The 23,180-nt window shown below is 47.7% G+C and overlaps 1 protein-coding gene across 2 annotated transcripts in view; it reads right to left on the bottom strand.

Moving 5' to 3' along the window:
* The window catches only part of ZZEF1 (zinc finger ZZ-type and EF-hand domain containing 1), a 239,492-nt gene extending 218,440 nt beyond the window's left edge, over positions 1-21,052 (bottom strand). For both annotated transcript variants that reach the window (XM_088447033.1, XM_088447034.1), the window contains exons 1-2: positions 20,654-21,052; positions 13,678-13,822 (exon numbers count right to left, since the gene is read on the bottom strand). In XM_088447033.1, coding sequence (XP_088303159.1) covers positions 13,678-13,822; positions 20,654-21,031 — 523 coding nt within the window. In that variant the 5' untranslated portion in view covers positions 21,032-21,052. The remainder of the gene's footprint in view (positions 1-13,677; positions 13,823-20,653) is intronic.
* Between the last annotated feature and the right edge of the window lie 2,128 nt (positions 21,053-23,180).

Below are 23,180 nucleotides of genomic sequence, written 5' to 3'. Positions count from 1 at the left end.
CTGGAGAGGCGCACTACCCGCTGCTAGCTTTCTGAGCACATTTACAGCTGCACTTGCAGACAGTGCAGTAGTGTCATGGGTGGGCTTGGCAGGGCAAAAACTAAGGGGTGTGGACATAAATTAATGACATTTAATTTCAGGCGGATAAGAAATCTGGCTAATGAGTGGTTCGGATCTCCAGATTAGCCAAATTACATTTAAATTAGGTGAATTGTGATTTATGTCCGCGGCCGCCACGTCAGGAATGGATTTCGCTGCCTGGCATTACCCGCGCCTGGGGGGGAGGAGCTAGGTAATTCCCCTGACATGTTAAGTTGTTATAAGCATAGCCACTGCTAGAAATAGCATGTAGACCGGCAGTTTACACGTGCGAAGTATAAGATGAAGTCACGCTGTGTGCAAACACCTGTGCTCTCTGTCTCTCTGTGTGGTGTCCAAAAAGAGCAGCAGGGGAGGAGCTGCAACAGCTGCGCACCACAACACCAGTAAAAGGACCCACCTAACAGTGAGTGAGAGGTGAGGAGAGTGCACATTTATAGTTTGCAGGGGGGCACCAAACATTTTAGCACCGGCCCTGCTCCCAATCCAAATCTACTGGTTTTCCTATAAATATTAAAGCGCCAGGAGGTGGCTTTACCTTAATTAGTAGAGCAAACATATTGGACCATACCCACGTATCTTGTCATTCATGTAATTCATCCTAAATCATTCTACCAAGCACAGGCATGGTACATTACTAGACCTGAGACTAGATGGGAACTGGATGCATATAACAGCAGGGCACGTCCAATACAGCAGCCACATGCAGGAGAGAAGAATTCCTTAGAAACCAAGGTGAAGTCATCTCCAACCCTGCAACTGTTATATTGCCCAAAAAAAGGTAATACCTGTATAAGAAACTGGTGGCAACAGGCGGTTAGGATTTAAGACTCCCTGGTCTAAAAGGTGCGTATCCATTTCCTGACTGAAACTAGAGGACGATTAGGACATTGTAATCGTGTGGTCGTTTCTAGGTCTGTGATGTGCCTACACTGAACGTTCAATTGTTCAGTGTAGGCACATCCATCATCCCCGTACATGCTGAACCAGACGTGATCGTCAGGTTGACCAGCATGTACGGCCGATGATAGATGTCAAAAACCACCAGCGGGCACACGCATCGCTGGTCGTTTTTGACATTTACATGGCCGATTTGCAAGTGATTGAACGAGAACGATGTAGTTATCGTTCAATCGGCCTGTTTAATCGCATAATGGATACGTACTTTAAGAGCAGCATGATGTATGTTTTGCAATTTATGAATTGGATGAAAGAATACATCTTTCCTTACTATGCATATGAAAATAGAACATTTAAGCATATTGCTTTCCTTTCATTTAAAAGACATATGTAGAAGGATGTTGAACATTAGAATGATTATGGGATAAGGAATACCAGATATGTTAGCAAAGTGAAAGAGTTGATTAGTCACTGTAAGGAAGTATGACAACACTGGTAGCAGCAACACCACCAAACACCAACCTGGAAACAGTCTCCAAGTTACAAACATTTCAAGGGTGTAGTTAAAGAATGACTATGCAGACACAAACTAACTCCAGACAAAAGACTTTGTAGAGTAGAATAACAGAAAATTCTATTGAAAGTAAAGAAGCACAGGAGCAAATATGCATCAGCAGACTTGAGATTCCACATCCTGTGACTGTTTGCTATGTTTTACATATACAAGCCCTCAAGCTGACCACACACTAGACCAACTTACATCCAACCAGCCAACTTGTTGATTGGTTGGAATGAAAATCTGGTAAGGTATGGAAGTAACTGATGATCAGCAATTTGCTCCTAAATGCCAGGGAACAGATGAAAATGGCCATCATACAAGTTTGTTAAATGTTTGATCTAAACAATTTGTTCAAACAACAGTATTTGTCCATTTTCCAGCGTTGCTGATTGTCAGTTACTCCCATACGTTACCAGATTTTCATTCCAACCAATCAACTAGTTGGCTGGTTGGACAGATAATCTTTAGATGTGTGGCCAGCTTTAGAGTACCGCCTGTTATCCCACTGCTGTGCATTACCTTTGGGAGGGCACCAAGGCATCTACACCTTTTGAGTTTGCATGAGTGCCGGACTTTTCTGGTGTGTGTGGGTGTTATTTATTTCTCACACACAAAAAAAAGAAAAAATACAATGGTCGGCCTCTTTAGGCCACTGCCACATCCCAGGGACAGCGCAGCGGCAACCCAGGGAGCCGTGCCGCACAGTTTGGGAACCCTGCACTAGGGTGTAACAACACCCTAGTTCAAATAAATTCAATTAAATATTTAGAAAAACGAATAGACAGTAAACTGAGCATGCAGCAGCATTTAATGAGAGACATATGCAATAGGTCACAAGTCAAACCAGAAGAAGAGGGGGAGAACCTGTTTCTGGGGCTGCTGATTATCAGAAATTGAAAACATTCTTTTGAAAACCACCTATTGTGAGGTACCAGAGCAATGACATTTTGCAGCTTAAGAAGGGTTTAGTACAACTAGGTTAAAATATGGCTTTAAAATCCACTACATTTGAGGGAAAGGATCTATAAGAGTGACACAGAGGAAGCATAGGGGGGGAATTCAATTAACCAGGGTTATTTACCGCAGACTAATTGATCCCCTGATAACTAGCCTGTTAACGGTTGCCGTGACCATGTTAACACGTAGGTCCATGAACTTAGCACAGATTCTGTTAACGCCCATTAGCACAGTAATTTAACAGGCATGAAAAAGGGATCTAATGGAATAGCCCTAGGCATTAAAGCTCGAGGCTACTACCCTTTTTCACATCCGTTAAATTAACAGAACTAATAGAATTCAGCCCAAATTGTTCACACATGAAATTCTTATTAAAGAGGAATACTAAACTAAAGAGATGCATTTCTGGATAACACTTTACCTTCTAGTAAAAGGGAAGCCATCTTCAGTTAAAATTCACTTATTTAAACCAGAAACTATTATACAGCATGACTTCACTGATTCAGCTATAGAGCAGTAGAATGACAGCTCTCCGCTTTTGGCATGCCTAGTGTGTATCTGTAAGTTTAACCTGCAATCTTATATGTATTGGTTTTGCTTCATCTTTTAAGCAGCACGTTTTGTACCTACTCATTACAAAGCTTATAGATATCCTAGAGAAAAAAAAAAACAATTGCCCTAATAAAATCTCCCAGAGGGGAAGACTTACATGGCTGCATAAAATCAACTGGAACAATTTGGTGTCTCATGGTCACCTGAGCACCTTTGCCCAAATACTCTCTGCATGCACATGGTGGCAGAGGAAGGTGAGGGAGTGTGTAGGAGGACTGTGCTGAGAATGAGCATGCTGTGAAAAGGGGATATCCAAAGCCTCTTCCTCTGTGCCTGATTCAGAGGTGGACGCAGTTCACATTGATGCTGAATTTTTGGACGCAGCAGCATTGTGAATATATGCTAATGCGGTAGGAGGCGTCTGAGGAGAAAAAAACGCCTCCTGATAGGACGCAGCACTCAAATCTGCGATGCTAAGACGCAGCATTGCATCATCTGCAAAACCATCAGGCAACAGAGTAACCCTGAGGTTACTCAGATTGACCATCCAGCTCCATAGTGGAAGCCAGGAAGTCTGCGTTGGAAAAAGCAAACCTCGGCCTCGGCACTTCCAGATAAAGGAAACACAACGCCCCTGTTTTCTGGAATGGAGGCTGACACTGCTCCCAAAAGGCCGCATCCTGTCAACCATGGTGTGGCTCAGAGTGCAACGATGCAGGACCCGTTCTGCACATGCGCAGAACGTGTCCTAGGCAGTCCCCCACTATCAGAGATGTACGCAAACCATTGAGTTTGCGTACATCTCGGAATGAGGCCCTCTGCTCATATCATTACTCTTTTTACAGTAAACTAGGGTGGTTCATGTTAACAACTGTTTCCATGGGAAGGCACAAGCGCTAAAAAACAAGAGATATGGCAAGAACTTACCTTTGTTATCTCTGTTCTACGAGGTCCATAGGGTCCACAGGATTGACCTTGGGGTATAGCTGGATCCGGATCCACGGGCACCACGCAGTTAAAGCTGTTGCTGCTCCCAGGATGCACTGGGGCCATCCTCCTCTATACCCCACCCCAGCCACAGGCACCTCAGTTGGTAAGTAGCCAAGGCCGGAGGAGGAAAACACAGAGAGAAGGAAGACTGGAACACACAAGAACCATACTCACAGAAAGGGAGACGGAAAACCGGTGACCAACCACATAACCCATATGAAGCCAGGGGCGTCAGGCGGGCGCCCTGTGAACCCTATGGACCTCGTAGAAACAGAGATAAGAAAGGTAAGTTCTTACCATATCTCTTGTTTTCTACTTCAGGTTCCATAGGGGGTCCACAGGGTTGACCTTGGGGATGTCCCAAAGTTGTACAACTAAGGGCGGGGACGCTCCTGCGCTGAAAGGAGAGGCCGGTACCCGAAGGATGCATCTTGAGAGGCGAAGGTGTCAAACGCATAGAACCTTAGAAAAGTCTGTATGTAAGACCAGATGGCCACCTTACACAGCTGATTAGCCGAGGCGCCACGGCCAGCAGCCCACAAGGGACCCACAGATCGAGTGGAATGAGCCTTAACAGAGGCCGGAACAGGTAAACCCTCCTGTGAATAAGCCTCACAAATAACCAAATGAAGCCAACGGGCCAAAATTTGTTTGTTGGGAGGCCAACCCCTCTTGTGAAAACCAAAAAGAGGACGAACAAAGAATCAGACTTCTGAATGGAACTAGTCCGGTCCACATAAACTTTGAGAGCACGGACAACATCTAAGGAAGCCTCACCAGCCAAGAGATCAGGTGACTGAAATGCCGGCACAACTATTTCTTGATTAATGTGAAATTTAGAGACCATCTTAGGAAGAAAACCCAGACGGGTGCGAAGCACTGCCCTGTCCTGGTGAAAAAAAAATCAGAAAAGGAGAAAGGCAAGAAAGCGTGCCTAATTCTGACACTCTTCTGGCCGAAGCAATTGCCAGAAGAAACGGTCATCCACTTGAGTTCCACTGACTCAAGAGGTTCAAATGGAGGACCCTGCAGGGCCCGAAGCACCACTGCCAAAGCCCAAGGAGCCACTGGTGGAACAAAGGGAGGCTGAATCCTGAGAACACCCTGGCAAAAGGTGCAGACATAAGGCAGAGTAGCGATCCTACGCTGGAACCACACAAAGTGCAGACACATGAACTTTCAAAGAAGTGAGGCGTAAGCCTAGGTCCAACCCAGACTGAAGGAACGCCAAAATCCTAGAAAGACGAAAAGCTTGAGGATTGTAGTTTCTGGACTCACACCATTGACAATAAGTATGACACACTCTGTGGTAAATCCTGGCGGAGGCAGGCTTGCGCGCCTCTAGCATTGTGCTGATGACTGAGCTGGAAAAACCCTGGGACCTTAAGACGGATGTCTCAAGAGCCACGCCGCCAAAGACAGACGACCCAGATCCGGGTAAAGGTAGGGCCACTGAGACAACCAGTTCTGACGTTGGAGGCAGAAGAAATGGAACCTTGATGGATAGGCCCCGAAGATCGGAGTACCAGGGATGCCTGGGCCAAGCCGGAGCCACCAGCAGAAGCGTGCCTCCATCCTGTTTGAATTTCTGAAGGACCCAAGGCAGCAGGGATATCGGAGGGAATAGATACGCCAGCTGAAATGTCCATTTCACTGACAGTGCGTCCATCAGGCTTGTGCCGGCATCTCTTGTCCTGGACCCGTACACAGGCAGTTTGCGATTGTGACGGGAGACCATGAGGTCCACCACTGGCAGCCCCCACCTGTCCATGAGTAGTTGAAATACCTCTGGATGAAGGGACCATTCCCCGGGATGCACGTCGTGACGGCTGAGGAAGTCCGCTTCCCAGTTCAGAAATCCTGGAATGAAGACTGCAGAGATGGCCGCAAGGTGGCACTGCCCAAGACAGGATGCGTGACACATCAGACATTGCTGCTCGACTGCGAGTCCCCCCTTGACGGTTCATGTACGCCACCATGGACTGAACTTGCACTGCCCTTCCTTGAAGAGCGTGACCGGACAACTGGAAGGCCCTGTACACCGGCCAAAGTTCCAGAAAATTGATGGGAAGAGCAGCTTCCTCCGCCGTCCAATGGCCCTGAAGTGAAAGTGGAGACGACACTGCCCCCAACCCCGGAGACTGGCATCTGTCGTAAGCAGAACCCAGTCCGGGATCCAAAAGGGGCGACCCTTGGTGAGAGGAGATGTCAGAAGCCACCAAGCCAGCGACAGGCGCACCTCTGGAGACAACACCAGCATCAGAGTCCTGATCCGGTGTGGTAACCTGTTCCATTTGGATAGAATCAGCCCCTGCAGGGGCCTGGTATGAAACTGGGCATACTCCACCATGTCGAAACCATGGACCCCAGAACTCTCATTGCCGATTGAACCGATACCTGGGAACTCTTCATACAACTGCTCACTCGTAGTTGTAGGGAGGAAACCTTTTCAGGAGTCAGAAAGATCCTTTGCTGACGAGAGTCCAGAAGGGCTCCCAAATGAACCACCCTCTGTGTTGGAATGAGGGAGGACTTCTTCCAGTTTATCAGCCACCCGTGCGCTTGGAGACAAGTGATCGTCAGGTGCAGATTTTGCAAAAGTACCTCCGGAGAGCCTGCCAGCAATAGCAGGTCGTCCAGATACGGCTGAAGCCATATACCCTTGCTGCGCAGATGGGCAGCCATGACAACCATAACTTTGGTGAACATCCTTGGAGCCGTGGAAAGACCAAAGGGCAGAGCCTGAAACTGGAAGTGAAGCTGGTGTATAGCAAACCTCAGATACCGCTGGTGTGAAGGGGCTATAGGAACATGGAGGTAGGCGTCCTAGATGTCCATGGAGACCATATAATCCCCCGGTTCCATAGCCAGAATGATGGAATGCAAAATTTCCATCCTGAAAGTGGGCACTCTGAGGAACTTGTTCAACGATTTCAGGTTGAGAATAGGCCGATGAGACCCATTAGGTTTCGGAACCAGAAATAGAGAAGAGTAGTAACCCGTCCCGCGTTGAGAAAGTGGAACGGGAACAACAACCCCTGCTCTCAGCAAGGACTCTATGGCTTCCTGAATCTGCAAGGCCTTGGTCTTGTCCTGATAAAGACTCGTGCAGAAGGACTGTTGGGGGGGGGGGGGGGTTCAGTGACAGAAGGACAGGGTGTACCCCTGAGAGACCACTTCTCGTGCCCAAGCATCCATGGTGGTATTGCACCAACACTGGACGAATTGAAGAAGCCGGCCCCCCACTCTGGGATCCCCCAGAGAGAGGTCGGTCCCATCAGGCTGAAGGCTAATAGTCTGGCTTGGAAGCAGGTGCTCCATGCCTGCTTCTTTGGTTTAGGGGCAGCCTTGGTTGACAACTGCCTCGGGAAGGACTGACCCTTGGACTTACCGAGTCCGAAAGGACCGAAAGGCTGAGGTCCTAGCCTTAGAAGGCGCAACTGCTTATGGCAGAAACGCCAACTTAGACTTTGCCAAAGTATCAACATTTTGTCCAGGTCAGGACCGAACAAAATCTTTCCATTAAAGGGTAAGGCCTCCAGGCCCTTCTTGGAATCCGCATCAGCTGTCCAAAAACGAAGCCACAAAGACCGGCGAGCAAAGACCGCTGCTGCCGAAACCCTGAAAGTCAGAAGACTAGCATCCAAAGAATCTTCTCAAATAAAGGAAGCGGCATCCTTCATCTGTCCAACTAAAGCTCTCTGAACCTCCAAGCTTCCTCAAGAAAAGTATCCTCGAGCACATTGGCCCAGCTCTCAATAGCTTTAGCCACCCAAGAGATGGCCATGGACGGACGGGCCACCGCCCCAGAGAGAGAGTAAATGAATTTTAAACAAGTCTCCACTTTCCTGTCCGTGGGATCCTTTAGGGATGAAATGAACGGCATAGGCAAGGTGGCACTCTTAATTAAGCGAGCAACGTGAGAATCCACCGCAGGCGGGGTTGCCCACTTTTTGCAATGACTTGCAGGAAACTGATAACTAGATGCTAAACGTTTCTGCGGCTGGAACCTCTTACTAGGCGACTGCCAGGCCTCCGCCATATGATCAGTCAGCTGGTCAGAGAGGAAAAACAGCCGAAGTCACTTTTGCCTGTTTAAAATTTGGATACTTGGACTTAGGGGCCGGGGCATCATCCTCTAGATCAAGAATGGCCTGCACCATCCGCACCAATGTCGGCACATTAATGGAAGATTTCGTCTCCACTTCTGGAACAGGGGAATCCGAATCAGAGTCCTCATGCAATTCCCCCTCATCAGAGGACGCCTCAGAGTCCGATAACTGCGCAGACTGGGATGACATAACAGCGCGTTTTGTGAGGCTTGTCTACCGCAACATGGTTTGAAAGGCTGAAGATGAGGCCGCCAAACTCTGGACTGAATTGGAGAACACATCCACCCAAGGTGGTTGACCCATTTGCGGGAGACCCTGGAAGGGAATGACGGACTGCTGCGTCATTGGAGGAGACTGAACATACATAGGGAACCCTGCATATAAATGAACAGTCTGTGGCCCAGGAGGAAACTGCAATAATTGAGGTACACCCGATGAAGGGGGGGGTTGGCTGTTTGAGGTAACCCCCTATGGGGAAGAGCAGTCAGGACCGCTAAACGGTCCACAATGGAAGCCAGCACCTGAGAAAACACCGCCCAAGGAGGATCCTGTCCCGAAGTTGGGGGGTTAGAGGGACCAGGTAACTGGCGGCGCCTCACACACAGCCCATCCTGTGATAAATCCTCCATATTCGCCCCTGCAGCGCAGCATCTGCAGGAGAGCAGAGAGGGAACCGTAGAGCGCTCAACTTCCTCATCAGACATGATAAAATCTATATATACACAGCAACACAACAGGGAAGCTCAGAATGTACTCTTTGCGCACCCACAAGTATGCAGCACACAAGCCCACAAAGATGGCACCGTGTAGCACACCACAGTATGTGACCGACCTCACAAATACATGAATTTATATAAGTGAGATCTAAGAAAAGCCCTTCCCACACACACACACACACACACACACACCTGTCAGGGCTGTAGGAGAAGGAAAAGGATAGTCATAGACTGACAGTAAGGAGAAATAAAGCACAGACAGTCAGCACTAGCAAAAGTCACATACAATGCAGAAAGTTAATACTCACTGTACCTTGTCACTACAATCAACCGCCCAGATTCAGTGTCTGGGAGGGATATAGTGCTGTGTACCCTGTCCTTTAGCTGGGGAGAGGTACACAGGGCGACCGACTGCACACTGCCTGTGAGATCTGCGCTGCCACCGGAGAAAAGATGGCCGCCGGAAACCTCAGAGGAGGAGTGGCCGCAGGAGGAAGCAGCTCAGGGTCGCCAGACCTAAGTGGAAAGGCGTGCCTTAGCTGAGGGGAGGAGCCGCTAAACCGGGAAGGCTGCCTCCCCTGGCTAACGATTAACCCCAGGGACGCTGGCTCCTGCTGCCACATAATACCCTGGTGGTCTAGTGGTCCTGCGGGGTATGCCTCCAGAGAGGGGGAGCCTGCCGCCACAGCTAGCACCTCCGGTCCATCCCCAGAGACCGGAGGCATGCAACTGCATTTGTACACACGGGTTACCGCAAGCAGTATCTTGTCCCCGGCACTCCGTCAGCAGTCATGGAAGAGCCCAGAGCCCGTAATAGTACAGACTCTGGGGTCCCGCCGCGATCCCCAGATCTGTACTGGCGTTGCGGCGCCAGCGGGGTGTAGGAGCGGCAGCTTGGACATCCAATGGACAGTCTGATGCTGCCGCTCTGAAGAGTCACTAAAAAAAATAAAAGAAAGTAAAACTCTAAAAAGAAGCTTAGGGGCTGCTAAGCAGCCCCACTGCGCTAAGGTGACCCGACTCCGGCCGGGCACCAACTAAAACTGAGGTGCCTGTGGCTGGGGCGGGGTATAGAGGAGGATGGACCCAGTGCATCCTGGGAGCAGCAACAGCTTTAACTGCGTGGTGCCCGTGGATCCAGATCCAGCTATACCCCAAGGTCAACCTTGTGAGTTTTAATAAAAGTGAAATTCCACCATCATACAAGCACCTGCAATCCCAAAAACACTTGGCCCCTTCTTAGAGCACCCACAGTACCTTATTTCGCTAGTTTTTGAAGTTGTACCCCCCACTTTGTGCTTTTTCGCCCCAAAAATGAAAGTACTTTTTTGGGGTGTTCTTAAGTTTTTTCCTGGAATTTTTTGACACAGTTGTCCTTTGGGAGGCTGTCCTAAGGGTTCTGAGAGGTTTCCCCACCTTTGCACCCCAAAAAAAAATAAAAATGTTGCACTTCTTTTCTCCTGCTATTCAGAGGCAAATCTTTTTCGACTATTACATTGCATTACATTGACTTTCCAAGTACGCGAAACACGGCTGGAATTGAATACGGAGAGAAGTTTCCTCGCGGACCGGGGCATTTCACATCTAATTGAATACGGCCCCTAGTCGCAAAGGATGTGACCTGTCAGAAACACACAATAGGTGGCTGCCGGAAGATAATTTTCTAGCAGCTGCCAATGGCAGTGGGACTTCCCAGCCCCTCTGCATCCCTGAAGCCTCTCCCCAGTGTCTGCCAAGCTGCTGATTAGTCCAGCACGACAGAACCCCCCACCCGGAGGCTGCAAAGAGGGGCAGCCACTGGGGAAATTTAAATGAATCACTTCTTAGCCCCCCCCAGTGTGTAACTGGCAGCTGCTAAAAGGAGCATCCACTAGGGAAATCAAAGGCCCTCATTCAGAGCCGTACGCTCTGAGCAGAGCGCACGCTCTGAATAAGGGCCGCCCTCCATGAAAATGGAGCGTCCTCCTGGACGCTCGTATAGCTGTGGGTCACCACCCACAGCCTATACGAGCGTGCATTTTGATGGCCGCGATGGTCGTGACCATCGCGACCATCGAAACTGCGAGCCGGAGACTGCGATTGAGGTTTTCAACCGCAAGCTCCGGAGTGATTTTGGCTCTATCAGAGCCAAAATCACTCCCACTGACATCACTAGTGATGTCAGTGGGCCGGCTTCTGACGGGAGGCGTTCCCGTGGGAACGCCCCTGTCAGGGAGGCACTCCCCCGGCACGCCCACCAATGGGGGCGTGCTGTCAATCAACATCGACAGCACGCCCCCTTTGATCAGACACAACGAGCGAAGGACTTTCCTTCGCTCGTCGCGTCTGGCGCATGCGCACGACGGAGCTCCCTCCGTCGTGCGCATGCTCAGTGCATAAAATCGACCCACTTGCGAGCGGACAGCCGCTCGCGAGTGGGTCTGAATCAGGCCCAAAGTCACGTTGTTCCAAACATCAATGGTCCAATATATCAATGACCGATAGTTTGAAAAAAAAAAAAAAAATCTATTATATTATATACAAACATATATACAGTCAGGTGCATAAATATTGGGACATTGACAGAACTTTCATATTTTGGCCTCTATTCACCACCACAATGGGTTTGAAATTAAACAAACAAGACGTGCTTTAGCTGCAGACTTTCAGATTTAATTTGAGGGTAATTACATCCAAATCAGGTGAACGGTGTAGGAATTACAACGGTTTCTATATGTGCCTCCCACTTTTTAAGGGGCCAAAAGTAATGGGACTATCAACTCAAAAGCTATTTCATGGACAGGTGTGGGCTATTCCCTCGTTATTTCATTATCAATTAAGCAGGTAAAAGGTCTGGAGTTGATTCTAGGTGTGACATTTGCATTTGGAATCAGTTGCTGTCGACTCAATATGAGATCCAAAGAGCTGTCACTATCAGTGAAGCAGGCCATCATTAGGCTGAAAAATCAAAACAAACCCATCAAAGAGATAGCAAAAACATTAGGTGTGGCCAAATCAACTGTTTGGAACATTCTTAAAAAGAAAGAACGCACCGGAGAGATCAGCAACACCAAAAGACCACGGAAAACAACTGTGGTGGATGACAGAAGAATTATTTCCCTGGTGAAGAAAAACCCCTTCACAACAGTTGGCCAAATCAAGAACACTCTCCAGGAGGTAGGTGTATATGTGTCAAAGTCAACAATCAAGAGAAGACTTCACAAGAGTGAATATAGAGAGGCTTCACCACAAGATGTAAACCATTGGTGAGCCACAAAAACAGGAAGACCAGATTAGAGTTTGCCAAACAACATCTAAAAAAGCCATTACAGTTCTGGAACAACATCCTATGGACAGATGAGACAAAGATCAACTTGTGCCAGAGTGATGGGAAGAGAAGAGTATGGAGAAGGAAAGGAACTGCTCATGATCCAAAACATACCACCTCATCAGTGAAGCATGGTGGTGGTAGTGTCATGGTGTGGGCACATATGGCTGCCAATGGAACTGGTTCCCTTGTATTTATTGATGATGTGTGACTGCTGACAAAAGCAGCAGAATGAATTCTGAAGTGTTTCGGGCAATATTATATGCTCATATTTAGTCAAATGCTTCAGAACTCATTGGACAGCGCTTCACAGTGCAGATGGACAATGACCCGAAGCATACTGCAAAAGCAACCAAAGAGTTTTTAAGGCTAAAAAGTGTAATGTTATGCAATGGCCAAGTCAATCCCCTGACCTGAATCCGATTGAGCATGCATTTCACTTGATGAAGACAAAACTGAAGGGAAAATGCCCCAAGAACAAGCAGGAACTGAAGACATTTGCAGTAGAGGCCTGGCAGAGCATCACCAGGGATGAAACCCAGCGTCTGGTGATGTCTATGCGTTCCAGACTTCAGGCTGTAATTGCCTGCAAAGGATTTGCAACACAGTATTAAAAAGTGAAAGTTAGATTTAGGATTGTTTAGTTTGTCCCACTACTTTTGGCCCCTTAAAAAGTGGGAGGCACATATAGAAACCGTTGTAATTCCTACACCGTTCACCTGATTTGGATGTAATTACCCACAAATTAAATCTGAAAGTCTGCAGTTAAAGCACATCTTGTTTGTTTCATTTCAAAGCCATTTTGCTGGTGAATAGAGGTCAAAATCTGAAAATTCTGTCAATGTCCGTGTGTGTGTGTGTGTGTGTGTGTGTGTGTGTGTGTGTCTATCTATCTCGATCGATATCCATTATTTTATTAATAAAAAATGTAACAAGTTTCAAAATAAATGTTCTTGACCCAAGTCAATCATATTAAAAAAAGAAGAAAAGAAAAAAAAAACTCAAATATTTTTGCAAAACAGAATTTGACACTTAATTTGACAGTTAAGTGAATAAGTGCCACCTCTTAACCTAGCATTAATATCTATGGTCCCAACTTTTCCATATGGAACTTGGTTAAAGCTCCCAGGAAGAGGCTGTGAGCTGCACTGTTGGCCATTCTGATAGATGTCAGGAAGGTGAACCATCCTGGGTCCTCACTGCTACAGGAGCAACCAGCACCCAGTGCTCAGCTTTGGGCTGGTCTACATTACAGCACTGATCCGAAGTAAAAAAAATAAAGCCAAGTCATAGCTTACCAGGCATAAACTATCACTCCACATACATTTGCCATTATTATTCGCTTTAAAACCTACAAATGTAGGTTAAATTAATTTATGTAAACATTAGTAAAAACATATAAAAGTTGGCAAAAACAACAAAAAAGGTGTAAAAAAAAATAACTATTGCATTAAACCTTCTGGCACTATATATACATAGGATTACCTGGTGTCAGAGAGCAGGCCTGCAGCTGTCGGATTACATGACTCAGCTCCCCTTGAAGATTGGCACCACTGGACGCCTTGATGGCTTCCAGCATGCTCTCCAAGTCTACCACCTCATCTCCCTCTGCATCAAACTGTGCAAATGCCTGAAAGAGAAGCATGTGGTTAATCATAGATGGAAAATATTCCACGTCAAAAGGGTAAGAGAAATAACTACATGAATCATGCACGAGCAGGTCTAGAGCATTACTCTACTTGGGCAGATTTCTGGACAAAACTCGATCACAGACCCTTCATGCATAATTTTTATTTATGAAGTCCACATTATTTTTGATATATAAAGCTATTTAAATATTTGTATTAATGTAACAAATTACTCCCTGCATTATTTATGTCAATAAGTAATGACATCCTGAATGTTGCCAAACAGTTCAGGTTCACAATCACAACATTCTAAACATAGACATGTAGGTCTAGCCATGCAACCAAGGTGTATGGGAATAGAATGCAGCAATGCATCAGGGCCTGCTACAGTTAGCATGTTTTGAAATTACATGGTTAAGCACATTATCATCTCCTGTCAACTCAAAACCCACACCAATAAAGAAACAGGCCTGCATACCTGATAAACCTCATATGATGGACTTAAAGTGACCAGTTAACAACTACTTATTAGTTTGTAGATTTTATTACAGTCATGGCATTATAATTGAAGCTACATAAAAGAATGGTCAATTGCTTTTTTTTACTCTCAACGCTGATTCCATCTGATAGAGATTCCTGACTTTTGGAGAACAGCCACAGACAATGCCAAAACATGTGATCACAATCCATCTAACATGTAGTTTTCAGCCAGGTGCAATCAAAGTTTATCCCTGGGTAAATTATAAAGAAAAAACTTACCTGTGCCACATTTGGTCACTGTGCCAAATGTAAAGTTTAAAGTACAGGGCAGGGTCACTACTAGCTTATCTTTGCTAATACCTGGTATATAATTTTTCTAAAGAATAAATATTCTTGTATGCAATCAAATTAACACAAGCACAAAAATATTGTGTGCACAGAACGATATTGTTTACATCACCCTGTTTAAAGGAGTTAAGGTGCCTACACACATAGCGATGTGCTCACGTGTCCATGATGTGTACGATTTCCCCCTAAACTCTCCCCGGCAGTCGTGGGCACAAATTGTTCTGATAAGCTGCCAATTTGGCACACAATCTATCGTGCCTCCTAAACTATCCAGTGCATCGTGACTTAAAGTTTCACATCTTCCCTACAGCACAGCAGATCTGAAGATGCGATGTGCGACCTGTGGGGACGCGCATCGCGATCATGATCATGAGTGGGGACTCACGATTTGGGCATATTTTACACGATCTGTCGTTCCGATGCGTCGGAATCGGCTAGATCGTGTAAAATATCGCTATGTGTGTAGGCACCTTTACAGTTATACAAGCCTTCAGATATGAATATAAAATTGAAAAAAAAAAATCAAAAAACACACAAATCACATTTCCCCATTATACTTTTACAGGCGTGGGGTTTTCAGTCATTTCAAGCATCATAACAAAAATATAATAAATTACTAATACAATTCCCCACAAATGTGAGAATCTACAAAGCCTTTTTTTGCATTGCTTTCTTTGTGCTCATTTATACCAAACCAGAATATAAAGTCCAAGCCAGTGTCATAAACATGAGATCACTGTTCTTTACTGAAAATATATGGGATAGTATACTCCCTACTGCAAAATCTAGGCAGAGCATATTAGAGAACTCACCAAGGAATAGGCTGAATGCTTTTATACAGTTGAGAAAATCATTAGTATTTAAAAGTTTGATCACATTTCATCATCTGTGTATTCAATCTGAAATAATTGCTTGAATAACCATAAACATTATACTAAAATGAGTTCCGGAAAAGGAAATCAATGCATTATTGGGATGCAGAGAGTTCAGGAATGAACCAAATAACTTGGAATTCAAGAGTCAGTGAGCGTAGTACCAAGCTGGAAACTGAGAAAACAAGATGTGCACCAATTAACATATATAGAAAGCACCCCCACAACTAATGTTAATTACTTATTTAAATACCCATAGCTACATTACCTAGCATGGGCCATGTGACGGACATTGGTGAAGCAGCATTTTTACAATGGCTCGGCCTCTATCTTTTGTTTTTCTCTATAACCACACTGGGGTGTATAAAGTGAGGAGTGGGCCTGTGTGAGGTCTCTGTCCATATCCCCTCCTCTCTAACTGGCAACACAAGCGAGTAACAAAATGTACCTATCTGATCATTTCTCTCACCATCTGTCTTTCAGTCATACAGTATCATCTTGAATATCATCTTGCCACCTCAAACTCAATCTTTCCAAAATAGAGTTGATAATATTCCCACCAAAAAATAGAAGGCTGTGTACACATTAGGCGATATATTGGATAACATGTCGTTTCGAGGAAAATTGGAACATCATATCGTTTACACAATCACGCGTTAAGGTGCGTCGTTCATCGCATCTTCACATCTGATGTGCTGCATGTAGATGGGAAGATGTCGTGATTGTTGTAGTGCACATCGTGTAGTGTGTACGCTCAACTGGAAAACCAAACAATATGTCGGCTCAATCTTTCCTCTGAAGACATCACCTGAACGGCCAGTGATCTACACGATGATTGCATAAGGTGCATACACAAGTATCGATTTTTTGAACAATTTAACTATAACTATGTAATTATCGTTCAGTTTCTGAGTTATAACGATGAACGATTATCGTTCATGCGCGTTCCCGTTTGTAGTTCATTCTGACTGACCAACTGAACGATTTTCATTAAGGGAAGCTACAAAAATAATAATAATAATTCAAAAAATCGTTCATTACACTTTAAAAAATCTGACAGAAAATCGTTGTGTGTGTATGCAGCTATAGAGTTTACAGGAGTAAAGATTAATTGGATACAATCCTCCAACATGATATATCATGCCATCGTCCGGAAGATTGCATAGTGTGTACGCTCTATGTATATCGTGTGTTCTGGGATGAAGGGAAATTGGAACAACCATTTGCGTCTTTTGTACGTCGGTCTGATGTGTACCTGGGCTTGCTTACATACAGTGCTATTTTTTAGCAAGAACTCAGGGCCTGATTCAGACCCGGTCGCTCTGACAGAGTGCTCGCTCTGAATCAGGGCCGGGCTTTTTTATTTTTGGAGCGGCCTCTTGGCTGCTCGCATAGCTGTGGGTGACCACCCACAGCTATAGCGAGCGGCCATGATGGTCAAGACCATCGCTACAATCGGGCTTGCGACGAGACCCTTGTGGTAGAGTCTCGTCCATCACAAGCCCCAGAGAGCTTTCGGCTCTGACAGAGGGGCCGCCCCCAAACAGCAGGCGTTCTCATGGGAACGCCTCCGTTTGGCAGCCACCCCCCCGGCCCGCCCACCAAAGCAGGCGAGTTGTCACTCAACATCGACAGCTCGCCCCCTCTGGTGCGAGGCCCGGAGCGACGAAGTACCCGTCGCTAGCCGGGTCTCGCGCAATACGGAGCCGGCTCCGTCGTGCGCTGTGGGCCACCATCGACCCAGTTGCGAGCGCTCAGCGCTTGCGACCGGGTCTGAATCATGCCCTCAGTTCCTGAACCTCTCATTAACAATGATGTAATGTCCTGGGCCAAAATGTATTTTCCATAAGATAATTTTTATTTTAAAGCCACTTTTGAGTGCCTTATTTTCTAAATACTAAAATAAATTTATTTATATATATATATATATATATATATATATATATATATATATATATATCTCTATCTCAGTAGCTCCACCCACGGTTCCTGAACCTATTTTCCCCCCAAAAATAGCCCTGCTTACATGACATGTCTATTTCTGTTGACAACACGGCAATAAATCCTACCCCTCTAAGTATCATCCTAGATTCCAGACCTGTCCTTTGTTCCCCACATTCAACCTGTATCCAAAGCCTGTTACACACATCCAAGAAACAGATCCGGAATCCGCCCATATCTCACTCAAGATACTGCAAAAACTTTAAAATCATGCACTCATTATCACCCGAATTGATTAATGCAATAGTCCCCTCACTGGTCTTCCTTTAAATAAACTTTCACACCTACAAAAAGGTTCCCGCTAGAGTACAGGCGTAAAGGGGGCGTGTCCTTGTGACGCCTCCAGTTTGTCACACTTTGGGACGTGCACAGCACTTACAGAGGTGCTGGGCTTTCCCCAAGCTCTCCCCTCACGGTGAATAGATCCCGTGCGCATGTGCACAGCATCTATTCACCCGGCAGTGATCGTTCTCCACAACTGCCCCCCCACCCAACAGGACGCTGTGGCCCACAGGTGGCGAAGGTGCAGGCTGTTTTAGCGGGGCGCTGCTAAAAGGGCAGGGTGCATTTTGCCATTTTGAAATCCAGCTGGGCGCAGCTAAAACAGCCTAGCGGGAACAGTACTACAATCTGAATACAGCAACTAGACCAGAGGTTCCCAAACTCTGCCATTACAGTCCAAGTGTTAAGGATTTCCATGCTTAAGTCCAGATGGTTAAATCAAATTGACTGAGGAACTAATTCAGTCACTTGTGCTCAAGCACGGATATCCTTAAAACGAGGACTGTAATGGCTGAGTCAGGGCTGGCTCGAGGCAAGTTCGACCAGTGCGGTCGAACAGGAGCGCCATCCCATAAAGGGTGGAACCATCCCAGCTATTCCCAATTTCAGCGGGACAGTCGCGTTTTTCGAGCACTGTCCCGCTGTTCCACCCGCGTAACGAAGTGATCGGGATGTTGGGCACCTCATCACCGCAGCTGTGCACCGGTGCTGGCCCCTGGGAACAAGAATGGATGCCGCGCGCATGCATTCAGTGCAGCGAGAGAGCTAGGGGCAGCCCAGCTACTGACGTAGTGCTGGGCTCGTCCCCAGCCTCATGTTAAATGGGAGGCGTGTCGTACAGGCACGCCCCCAGATAGCGTAATTTAGGGGGCAAGGCCTATGTTAATTAGGTCATGCCCCCTTTTCGGCCACGCGTGAGTGTAGGGGTCCATCCCGCACAGGGTGTGGCTAGGGCTGGAGCCGGCCCTGGGCTGAGTTTGGGAACCACTGCGCTAAACAGATCTTCCTCAGAATGCCTTAAGCATAGCGATATATAAGACGAGTGTGCCAGCGGGTGTGTACCCCCAATATGTCATATTACATATCGCATCTGCTCAGCAGATGGCCAAACTATCTGCAGCTACCGTATATCGGCGCATCTTGCTGTGTGTCTGTAAAGGCGGCCAGTCGACCACCCTTACACATGCTGCAGAGACCACTGGTAAGTGAAAGCTTTAAACAGGAAGGGCATTTCAAATGCCCGCCCAGTTGTGATGTCAGCTCTGAAACGTTACCTGAGCGGGCGCTCTGTTGGCGCAACGGTGGGCCAGCAGAGAGATCTGCCTGGTATGTACCCACCTTTTATTCTGCTGCTCTGCTTTGTCAGTCCCTCCACTGATTACCTGAATTCAATACAAAATATTTCTGCTTACATAAAAGGCTGTCAACAAGACTACACTAACGGATACATTTTTGCGCTGTGTGTCTATCATCTACATTTATTATCTGCTCCCATTCATGGTTACAAAACTTTACTGTGGGTTGCACCCACTCTGGAAAGCACACCCTCCCACAACAAGACTTTCTTCTAGCCTCCAAGCGTTCCCTGAAAACTCACCACTTCAGGGATACTTATCAAATTCCAGAACCATCCACATATTTTCCAGAAGCTACCAATTCACCTCCAATATACAGTTCACACAAAGGGGCCCATTTATCATTGATCGCTTTTGCAATGCGACCAGGGCATGCCAGTAACGCCCCTGATCGCATTGCAAAAATCTCTCTCTTCGGCAGGATGCATCATCCGCGACATGCAGTGACACAGTCTCCGAAAGGAGCCCGTCCTCGCGATGTCTCTGGAGAGCTGTCGGCCACTACAGGGGGTGGGGCGCATGCACAATCCCCGTGGACTGCGCATACACATCCGCCATAACCGGGGAGGGTTCCGGCAGATCCCACCGTAGGCTAATAATGCGCAGTGTAGCCCATAGGCTACAGCGGCTAACGCCACCTTCAGATGATGTTAGCTGCGGGGGACAATATCTGGAATGCATAGCATTCCGAATATTGGTACATTTGGCAGCATCACATCCCCCATAAAAACCTATGGGGGAGGCGGCTGCCAGCGGCAATGGAGGGATCACAGCAGGTATCGGAAATAGCTGCTGCGGTCCCTCCTTAATACATCCGGGGGATACTTAGTATTTGAGGTAATCCTCGAAAACGGGTGTTTTACCTCAAATAAATTTTGATAAATGGGCTCCACAATGTATATACATTCTCCTTCTACACTCACACAACACTCGTACAGCAGACCGATTGTGGCAAGCTTACTAGCAAGGTACTCTTATCTCTCAGTCTGTAATTACCCAGACTTGTCTTATGACCGTTTTGTTTCCGGTTGTCAAGCAGAACGAAATATCTGGAGCTATATAAATAAATCTTTAAGTCATATGTAAAGAATGTTTGGTTTTAAATTGTTGTTATGAATTAAGGTCAAAAGGTAATTGTGTAGTCCCCACTCTAATTGTCAAGATCAGCCATTTCCTGACAGTACCTGCTAAGTGAAATAATGTGGAAGTTAAGAAATATTGCACTGCAGCAAAAACAAGCAGTCACTGACACTACTAGTGTGCACTTATCAGGTAACCAGAAGGACCCCAGTGTAACATTGCATCTAATAAATACAGCATGTTAGACCGTCACTGTACAGCATGTAGAAGATAAACATCATGACTAGATAGGACAGAGAATACAATGACACAACCACTGACTGGTAAAGTTACTGCACTTAGTCCATGCAAACACAACGACAAATGCTATGTGCTACTACAGTGACAGCACATACACACCCGGCAGTGACATTACCTCCTCACACTCCTCCCGGCCGCTGGCCCGGCTCTCCAGCATCTCTATGAACTGCTCCCGACTCAGCACCTCCTCTCCCCGGCTCAGTCTCTCCTCCAGCCAGCGGAGCAGGGCGCTTTGGTGCCTGGAAACCACCGACTCTGGGGCTCCCACCTCCCGCAGCCGGGCTGCCGCCTCCCTCAGGCAGGCCTGCTCCAGCAACACACCGGGTAAGGGCGGCAGCAGCAGCGGGGAGGCCGGGCCGGGGTTCCCCGATTGAGGCGGACCCTGCTGGGCGCCCGATCCCCCCGCTGCTCCGGAGTTTGTTGTTCCGGGTTCCTCCTGCTCAATCCCCGGCTCATCTTCGTCTCCGCTCCCTCCGCTCACCACGTTACCCATGTTGATGACGGCTGCGACGACTGGCGGATCTGTGAGTCCGGACTCCGGAGGGCCTGTGAGGCCCGAGCCGCCCCCGCCTTCCCCGGCCAAGACCCGCCCTCGGAGCCCGCCCAGTACGGCTTATGACACCTGTCACCAGCAGCCAAGCCCGGGCCGGGAACTGACTGTGCGAAGTGCATCATCATCATCACTACTATATGCATCACTGGCTGATGCACGAACATAACAGGCCCTGTCCTCATTTACCTATCCATACTATAATACTGTGCATACCGAGTCCTTTCATAACATGGCACATACTGGCAACATCTTGCTGGTGAAATGCTGGTGGAAATGTTTTCCTTTCCACCAGTATTTGGGGGCTGCTTAATTGCCGAATTTACCAAGCAGCTTATTCCTGGTAGCCATGGTCAGGCTCCACTGCTTACTCTATCCCAGGACCACTGATAAACATTGGGTCCATGGTTTGCTTCTATAGAAACCACACAAAGATTTGCCTAATGGTTAGCCAAGCAATTGTTGTGGCTGGCCATCAGAGGCGTATCTACCCATTGGCCAGGATGGCACTCGCCAGGGGCGCCGACCAAAGGGGAGGGCCCCGCCCGGCAGTACCACCAGTTGCCAAGGGGTGGACAAGTCCCCCGGGCCCCACAAGTGTAGGGCAGACCGCAGTGAGAGCGGTCTGCCCTACACAGCTTACAAACAGACAGCCGCCAGCGGCGGCTGTGTGTTTGTAATAGCAGCCAGCTAATGTGACTCTCATTAGCTGCTGCGTCGTCCGCGGAGGGAGATGGCTGGAGCTCACTCATGAGCTCCGTGTTCGGTTAGGTCTAGACTATACAGCGCTGATAGACCTGTGACGTCACACCCACGTGACCCGGCCTAAAAGGGGGAGGGGCGGGGATGCTAACGGGGGATCAAAAGTGTCTCCTCGCGGGCTCGCTACGCTCGCCACAAATATTTATTCCCCCTCTATGCAATAGTGGATGGTGAAGAAGGAGCGGTCCAGCCTCCTGCAGCGGTCACGTGGTGGATACATCATAGAGGTCCTTTAGCCACATAGGAAATAGCAGCAACCCTCCGTGTTCCAGCTCCCTCCGCAGCATGTGATGGGAGAGACATCATACGTCATGACGTCTCTCCCATGCAGGAGAAGAGCGGGCCGTGACTCGGACAGCGGCGGTCGCGACAGGAGTGGGGACCAGGTGAGTTGAATATTTTTTTCTTTGTGTGTGTGTGTAAGCCTGGCACGGGGGGTGGGCCTCTGGAATAGGGGGAGTCCGCTACTGGGGGCACTTTATGGTGGGGGTGCCCTCTACTTTATTGGGGTGGCCACTACTGGGTGCAATTTATGGGGGTGGCCACTACTGGGAGCACTGTATAGGGGTGGCCACTACTGGGGGCAATTTAGGGGGGGGTGGCCACTACTGGGGGCACTGTATAGGGGGGTCTACAACTAGGGGCACTGTATAGGGGACTACTACTGGGGGCACTGTATAGGGGGACTACTACTGGGTACTATTACTGGGGGCACTGTATAGGGGGAACTACTACTGGGGGTAATGCAGCATAGGGGGGATTACTACTGGGGGCACTGTATAGGGGGGCTACTACTGGGGGCACTGTATAGGGGGGACTACTACTGGGGGCAATGCAGCATAGGGGGGATTACTACTGGGGGCACTGTAAAGGGGGGCTACTACTGTGGGCAATGCAGCATAGGGGGGATTACTACTGGGGGGGTAGGGGGCGCCAGTACATTACATTGCCAGGGGCGCTTGGATCCCAAGATACACCCCTGCTGGGCATACCCCATTGGTTGATGACCATACCCTTTAAGTATAGGCCCCTATCACTGCATGGGCATGGGCCCTTTATGCCTCAGTCCGACACTGCTAGTAGCTAACGGCATCATTAGCAGAGCCATAGCTAGACTTTTGGTGCCCTGTGCCAGAAAGAGCATTGGCGAGCCCCCCTATTTTTTAAATGGGAAAAGGCACACACGAGAAAGGGCCATGGTCTCATGGGGAAGTGCCAGGGAAGAGATAGGGGAGGCCAGGAGATGCTGGGGATAAAATAAGAGGAAGCTACAAGTGAGAATGATAATAAACAGGAAAATTTACAGGCTCGAACAACTCTCCCTGCCCTG

The sequence above is a fragment of the Taudactylus pleione genome, unplaced genomic scaffold (assembly GCF_031769625.1).
Source record: "Taudactylus pleione unplaced genomic scaffold, aTauple2 ptg000411l, whole genome shotgun sequence".
In the NCBI taxonomy this organism is placed as follows: domain Eukaryota; kingdom Metazoa; phylum Chordata; class Amphibia; order Anura; family Myobatrachidae; genus Taudactylus; species Taudactylus pleione.
This window is presented reverse-complemented; position numbering and strand designations above follow the sequence as displayed.